This window comes from Geospiza fortis, unplaced genomic scaffold (genome assembly GCF_000277835.1).
Source record: "Geospiza fortis unplaced genomic scaffold, GeoFor_1.0 scaffold99, whole genome shotgun sequence".
Taxonomy (NCBI): domain Eukaryota; kingdom Metazoa; phylum Chordata; class Aves; order Passeriformes; family Thraupidae; genus Geospiza; species Geospiza fortis.
In genome coordinates, this window is record NW_005054521.1 from 827,360 (window position 1) to 835,350 (window position 7,991).

General features: G+C 42.2%; 1 protein-coding gene across 1 annotated transcript in view; it reads left to right on the plus strand.

Annotated features, from left to right (window-relative positions):
* Positions 1–7,991, plus strand: part of MCM8 (minichromosome maintenance 8 homologous recombination repair factor) — a 14,664-nt gene that overhangs the window by 4,736 nt on the left and 1,937 nt on the right. Inside the window, exons 9-17 of the mRNA XM_014310388.2 lie at positions 751–949; positions 1,721–1,751; positions 2,461–2,601; positions 3,605–3,746; positions 4,377–4,572; positions 4,833–5,046; positions 5,698–5,907; positions 6,496–6,572; positions 7,385–7,574. Of these exons, the coding sequence (XP_014165863.1) occupies positions 751–949; positions 1,721–1,751; positions 2,461–2,601; positions 3,605–3,746; positions 4,377–4,572; positions 4,833–5,046; positions 5,698–5,907; positions 6,496–6,572; positions 7,385–7,574 (1,400 nt within the window). The remainder of the gene's footprint in view (positions 1–750; positions 950–1,720; positions 1,752–2,460; positions 2,602–3,604; positions 3,747–4,376; positions 4,573–4,832; positions 5,047–5,697; positions 5,908–6,495; positions 6,573–7,384; positions 7,575–7,991) is intronic.

Consider the following 7,991-nt stretch of genomic DNA (forward strand, 5'->3'; position numbering starts at 1 on the left):
ACTCCCCATAATTGGAGCTCTCAGTGCCATAAGTCCATAAAGCGTAAATTTCTTTGGAAGTTAGCAAACTTTTACAATGAAGAGGTATTTTATGGCATTATTTGCTTAGCATTTTCTCTTCAATATCTCCTTCAGACATTAGGAGAACTGTCACACTGTTGTGAAAGAGAGTTATCTTAGCTTAGCCTCCCTAGAGAAATTTTTCAACCCTTTTTTTTCCTTTCCCCAAGTGAAGAAATATGCTGTGCACTGCTCTGAAAGAATACATTGCAGATAACTGCAAGACTGTTTTACTCTGAGACTTCATTCTCTGCTCAGTAATCAATCTATATAGAAAAATATTAATTATTAATTGATAATTACTGAGTAATTACTGTGCTACATGTTTAATGCTTCTGCATCATGCATCTTTTTTTCCCCCAAAATATTGAGTAGAAACAACTTCGCTTTGACAAGAATAATGTAATAATTTCAAATCCCTGGAAAAATGTATTTATTCTGGGACAAAATTCTCTCTAGACATATATCCTCAATTTCAGGAAAATATTTCTTGTGTACCTAAGTGGAGGGAATTTAAAAGAACAAATGTAGCTAGAAACTTACTTTGCATCGATTTTACAAAGTGCAGATATTCAATACTTAAATATGTACATGTACATATTTCTGACTTACTCTATGTCATTTGTAGATAATATGAGTGCTTATTGACAGAAAAAATGCTCCATCATCCTTTCTCAATTTTTCTAACAGGAGCTTCTAAAAGCAAGAATGACAAGTGTATGTTCTTACTGTACATTGAGGCAAATTCTGTCAGCAACAGTAAAGGACAAAAACTGAAGAATTTTGACGATGAGACCTTTCAGAGATCGTTCATGGAGTTTTCCCTTAAAGACCTCTATGCTATCCAAGAAATTCAAGCTGAGGAAAATCTGTTCAGGCTCATTGTGAAGTAAGTTGTATCGGACCTAGACTGGGTCTAGGATTAGACATGAATCAGTGTGACACCTTCAGAGAAATGTGACAGCTCATCCTAAAGCTGTGAACTGTCTGAGCCTTGTGCAATAGAAACAGAGATCTAAGAAACTGCATTGGGCAAGGGACTTGGGAGGGGAGTATTGCAGTGGGAATGTTGGGACTTTGGGAGCGGTTTAGAGATTCAAGAAGTTGCCTGTGTTCTAGTTTAACCTTAGACAGAAAGCTCTGGGTAGAAAAACAATTAGTTAATTTTGTTCCTCACTGTGTAAATTCAACTTACAAGTACCATTTTGTCCTCCAGTTTTCTACAGTAGAGGAAAGAGGTGCAAGAACTGAGCAGAGGGTGTGAAAGACCCTCAATTCAGACTGAAAATACTCTTCTACCTGGGATGTCCCTCAGGCCCTCCCAGTGGAGTCAAAGAACACAAACCCAACATTTTAAAAGGAGGGTTACAGGCAGTTACTTGATTAAGACAAGAACAGGTGCAGATACCACTGGGAAGCTGGTTCTCCTTTGTCTTTGTGGGAACTCAAGTGAAAAGCTTTTCTTGTTTCAGTCATCTCTGGTTATCCAAAAATTTCAAGAAATTTGAGGCTGCTGATTTCTGTTGGAAATTCAGCAACAGCTACCCAAAAAGTTTTATGTTTCTTAAGGTGACCTGTGATGAGAGAGAGGACAAGTGATTTATTTATAGTAATACATGATTTATCTTCCACTTATGTTACCTTGTGCTTTGCTTTCCAGCTCTCTTTGTCCTGCAATCTATGGCCATGAGGTAAATAATCTAAAAATTCTACTTGTAATTCCAGTTTGAAATGCTTATGCCCCATTCAACTCCTAAAGGATTCACAAAGCTTATCTGGGACAGTGGAAGGGAGAGGGACTGTTTTTACAGGTGACTGTTGTGGTGTTTGTGAGGGTCCCCAGGACGAGGTGAGAGATGAGAATTTGATTCCAAGTTCTTAGAAGGCTGATTTATTATTTTATGTTATTATATTATATTAAAGAATGCTATACTAAAACTATACTAAAGAAAAAGATACATCAGAAGGTTTAACAAGAATGATTAATAAAAAACTGTGACTGACTCAGAGAGTCCAACACAGCTGGCTGTGATTGGCTATTATGAAAAAACAATTCCCATGGAACCAATCAAACATTCACCTGTTGGTAAACAATGTCCAAGCCACATTCCAAAGCAGCAAACACAGGAGCAGCAATCAGATAAGTATTGTTTTTTTCATTCCTTTCTGAGGCTTTTCAGCTTCCCAGGAGAAAATCCTGGGCAAAGGGGATTTTTCAGAAAGTATCAGTGTGACAGACTGTGGCTCACAGTCTCTTTTGGTGTCAGGGAGTGGCAGCCTTACACCCTTAAGTTCAGAAATCCAGAAAGAAAGGTCATTGCAGGCAGTTCTAGGGAGCTGTCAGTGCTGGTCACCACGATGGAATGGAATGCTTACCAGTGTTGGCCTCTACCACAACAGATTGTGAAGGCAGGGTTGGCCCTGGCCTTGTTTGGAGGATGTCAGAAGTTTGTGGATGACAAGAACAGAATCCCAGTGCGAGGAGATCCACATGTTCTGGTTGTTGGAGATCCAGGATTAGGAAAAAGTCAGATGTTGCAAGTATGGTTTCCTTTATTACTATTTTCTGTTTTCCTCTATTTCCTTGTTATCTTGACTTGCAACCATGGTAGGATAACTGTGCTGAGACCAAAGGGTTGACTGAACCTGGCTGGAGCTATCTTTTCATGTGGGATGCCTCAAGTATAGAAGAGTATCCAAAGGGCTCTCCTGCCATCCAGGGAGCCTATTAAACACCAAAGCAGGTGTCCTTGTCAGGCCCATGGGCTTTCAAGGACAGGCTTACAGGCTTGCTGTCCTGCCCTTACACAGTTCTTGTCACCAACCCTTTTCCCCAGTGAGGAGGTTCACTCCTTCATGTCTTCATTTAGCTGGTCCATTGTAAAATGAAGTAATTAATCTTTGAACAAATGCAACTTCAGATACTCTGTGACTCTCCTTCTGTGAGGTTTACTTCCATTCCTTACCCTATTTCCATGTTGCTAGCACAGATCTTTTTGGGAAAGTCACCTGATGCTGTGTTTGGGTTTTGATCTCAGTAGGTATTTCTGCATGACTATGACAATTTGTAATAGATTTTTTTTCCTTAAACTGAGTGATTTTTAAATTCCATGTCTTTTTTCATGGTTATTGTGAAATGCAAAAGGGATAGGATTCACCTAGACCTTCTTTAATAAGTCTTTCTAACGTGGACCTGTTGCATTAGGATGTGATTTGCACTTAGCCAAAGTGATGGATTTACATGCAAGCATCTTAACAAACAAAATTTTTAAATTATTCTTTCATTGAATGAGGACTCTCCAGCATAGAGTAACTGATTTGTTTTTTCACATTGTTACTTAAAAAAAAATACCGTCCAAGAAAAGTTACTCCTACTGCTTTGCAGAATTATGTGTCTTGGAGTTGCAAGGAGTTAGAGTTTTACTGTTGGCCCATATTCAGCAGAAATAAACAAATTTGGGTTTACTTTGAATTGTTTCTCTAGAATGAGGCTTATGAGAATTCTTCACTTTGGGGAAGGAAAAAGTATTTGTTTGTCTTCTAGGCCGTGTGTAACGTCGCTCCTCGAGGTGTGTATGTTTGTGGTAATACTTCCACCAGCTCTGGCCTGACTGTTACACTCTCCAGAGATGGCGCTTCTGGAGATTTTGCCTTGGAAGCTGGTGCCTTAGTGCTTGGAGATCAAGGTAATCCATAGAATGCCACAGGTTCTGTGTAGCCATATGTAAGGGGCAGGAGAGTGTGTGCTGCTGAGTCTCAGCTAAGCCAAAGTGCTCGCTTAACTGTGGACTAAATATGTCTGTGTGAAGTATGATACTGGGCTCCACACCATGGGAAGTTCTGAGCTTCTCAGGTGGCTTCTCTGGGGGCAATTCCTGCTTTCCTAGAGAGTAGGGAAACTTCAGTTCTCTCTTCTCAGTTCATATACCAGACTTACTGTGTAAAAGAACTGGGATATTTTTTGTCAGAGATCTGACTTGATATCAGCTGCTGGACTCTTGCTGGTTTTGAAAAAGGACTCACTTATGAGATATGTTGTCTATTTTTAAAAAGCTTGTTTCATCATCTTAACGAATCACCAAAATGCTGCAATCACCAAAATGCTGCAATCCCCAAGTCAGGCTGAGTTCATAGTGATTTGGTTGCATTACCATGGAATGAAAACAAAGCTGGCAGAAATGGAGATTTTCCAATGTCTCCTGCAGTCCCTGGGGTTCCAAGTTGGATTTCTCATGTAGCACTAGATTGTAGGACATGCTTGTCCTTCAGTTAATGTGTTGTCTGATAAGTCTTTGTCCTGTTTTAATTGCTTCCAGGAATTTGTGGAATAGATGAATTTGATAAGATGGGAAACCAGCACCAGGCTTTGTTGGAAGCCATGGAGCAGCAGAGCATCAGCCTGGCCAAGGCTGGCATTGTTTGCAGTCTGCCAGCTCGGACATCCATTGTTGCTGCAGCAAACCCCGTTGGAGGCCATTATAACAAAGCCAAAACAGTGTCTGAGAACCTAAAGTGAGCCCTTTCTGAAATGCTGCTTTTGTAATTCATATTCAGGTGTAGGTGCTTCTGACCGTCTTGTAGCTCATGTACAATCGTTTTCTAGAATTTTGGAGTGTGAACACAAACTTTAAGAATCTTTAGTGGCTTTTGAGAGAGAAATTGCTATTGTACTTTATTCTGAATGAGCAGGACAGGATCTTTTACCTGTGTTTGAAGTGGAACAGAGTTGCTATAATTTTTCCACTACTCCAAGTTCCTTGTCTTTCCTCCAGAATGGGGAGTGCTCTGCTGTCAAGGTTTGATCTGGTGTTCATCCTGCTGGACACGCCCAACGAGGACCATGACCACCTGCTGTCGGAGCACGTCATGGCCATGCGGGCCGGCCGGCGCGCCGCCGCCAGCAGTGCCCTGGTGACACGGGCCAGCTCCCAGGAGCACTCTGTCCTCCAGGCCACCTCAGACCGACCCCTGCTCGAGAGGCTCAAGGTGGCACTTGTCCTGGGGCTGCTGCGTGAGATACTCTAGAGCAAATTTGCTGTGTTGGGTTTCAATAAGGAGCTACAGAAGTGGGCTGGGTGTAATAATTTGCTATAACATGATCTGTGATGGAGTGTTGAATCCAGATAAAGCAATGTGGAAGAAAATCCTTGGGCATCTGCAACTCCAAGGATTTGGGAAGTATAGGAGAGGAAGCATGTTTCTCATTAAACTTCAGTGATGGCTTTGAGAGCTGATGTTGTCAAATGCCAGGTCTTGGGACAAATACTCCTACTGGAGGTAAACCCATGCACTTTTGAAACAAGATATCAGCAGCGATGGTTTAGTCTTCTCTGGAGCTGTGGGAATTGGGATTTTCTCTTTTTGAGAAGGGATTTAACTTTATAATGGATTCTATTTGGTACTTCCTATCATTGCAGATGAGAATCCTTGGCTGCTTTTCCTGAAATGGCCAAGTGTGTGTGTTTACGTGTCTGAGCATAGCATAGGGACTTGAAGTACACCATTCATATACACAGCACCAAAGCCCTTATAGTGATGACTTCACCAGATAAAGCATAAAGATGATGATTTGATATTAAAATTTTTATTGTATAGAATTCTGACAGACAGAAATCTAACTCTTTGTAATGGTGCTAGATCTCAACAGGAGAAAACTTTGATGCCATTCCCCATCAGCTGCTGAGGAAGTATGTGGGATACGCTCGGCAGTACGTGCACCCAAGCTTGTCTCCAGAGGCTGCACAAGTCCTCCAGGAATTCTACCTTGAGCTCCGGAAACAGAACCAAGGGGCAGACAGCACCCCCATCACCACGAGGCAGCTGGAGTCCCTGATTCGGCTGACAGAGGTAAATGCAAGCTGGAATGCTTAGGGGATTGAAAGCAAAGAGATTGTTCCTGAGGTACTACCCAAATCCTACCATTTTTTACAGCTTATTCACCACTATGCTTTTTCTGTTTTGTTAAAAAAAAACGAAAGTGAGAATGCATCAGGCTTAGAAGGGCTTAAGAACTGCTATTCCTTAAAACTTATTATAAAGCAAAACACCCTTGAGGAGATGGAAAGAGAATCTATTACATTCCCCAAAAGGAGAAAAAGCAGATGCAGGCAGGAACAACTGCTGCCCACCTTGAACCTAGACTGCTTCTGTTTTCCCTAACACTGCCTTAACAGCACTATCTGTGATCTGCTGCTTCACAAGGCTACACTGCTGAAAAGCAGATAAGCTCCAAGCCACAACCTAAAAGTGCAAGTATGCAGGAGGACACATTGACATATTAACAAAAAATAGAAAAATCTTCCTCTAATCCTGTATGCTTAGTGTATCTCTGCTCCTAAAATTTGTGTTTGTAGCCCTTGTAGAGTGCTTGTAGCCCTTTTTCATATCAGTTATGATATATCTTAAACATTTATGGGATGTTTTTTCTATTTTAAGGCACGATCAAGGCTGGAATTAAGAGAGAAATCTACCAAGGAAGATGCTGAGGATGTAATAGAGATAATGAAATACAGGTAATAGAAAACACTGCTTTTAAAAGAAATGAAGCATCACAGTGCTATTCATTTGAAACTTGTTTTCTTTATATATTCAAACACAATGAAGAAATCATTTTATCAGACTTAGAACCATGATACTTCCTGAAGGGAGGTTGTAGACAGATGGGGGTCGGTCTCTTCCACTGGGCAGCACCTGACAGAATAAGAGGACACAATCTCAAGCTGTGTCAGGGAAGGTACAGGTTGGATATTAGGAAAAAGTGTTTCACTGAAAGAATAATAAAGTACTGGAATGCTTTTCCCAGGGAGGTGGTGGAATCACCATCTGTGGATGTGTTTAAAAAAAGACTGGACATGGCACTTGGTGCTATAGTCTAGTTGAGGTGCTAGGGCAAAGGTTGGACTCGATGATCTTAGAGGTCTCTTCCAACCTCATTATTCTGTGATTCTGTGATACTACTATTTGGATTTGTTAGCTGCTCCTTAAAGCTGCCAGCAGCCCTAAGTCAAATACAACTGCTTAGGCCTGTGAGTTGTGTGGTCACAGTGGTTCTGGGTGTATGGGCACAGTAATGCACACGTGAGGCTCTGCTGAAGGGTTTTTTCCTCCCCTGTGAGTACTCTCTGGTGCAGGTGAACAGTTAAAGTTCAAGAGTGATTTGGATGAATGCTTAGTCTAAGTTCCCTAGGGAGTGACCTGATAGGGGGTTTTTTTCCATGTGGCTTCTGAAAGTTCTCTCAAGCATCACATTTTGGGAATCAAATCCACGTGTGTTTGCTTTTATGTCCTGCTGAGAGTTTGATCTCTTTTTGTAACCTGTTTGTAGCATGCTGGGCACCTACTCGGATGAGTTTGGGAAGCTGGACTTTGAGCGCTCCCAGCACGGCTCTGGGATGAGCAATCGCTCGCAGGCCAAGAGATTCGTGTCTGTCCTGAGCAGCGTGGCAGAGAGAACCTACAACAACCTCTTCGACCTGCAGCAGCTGCGCCACATCGCCAGCCAGCTGCAGCTGCGGGTGAGCTCCCCCTCCAGCAGCCACACACTGCCAGGCCACCCTCAGTTAGTGCTGCCAAAGGGAGAGGGGCAAAGGCACCTCTGGTGCCTCTTTGCAGTGGAAGAAATAACCAATGTGCTGCTGTTAGGCTGAGCACAGCTCCTGAAGTATCTCTGTGAGCCTCACTGACCCCACAGCTGTTAGCAACAGCAGCTCCTAGCACTGGTAAGGGCTGATCCCACTGATGAGGCTGGTTCTGAGCAAAATCCTGCTTTGATCTGTGGAAGGCAATGGTGGTTTCAGTGCTGCACTCCTGCCTCCCCAGAGGACACACCTGTTTTTGTTTAGACTTGTGGTGTCTGTGCTCTATTTCAACAGTGCAATGGTGTTTCTGCATTACCTCCTCTGGATTAAATATACCTTTATTTTTTCATTCCT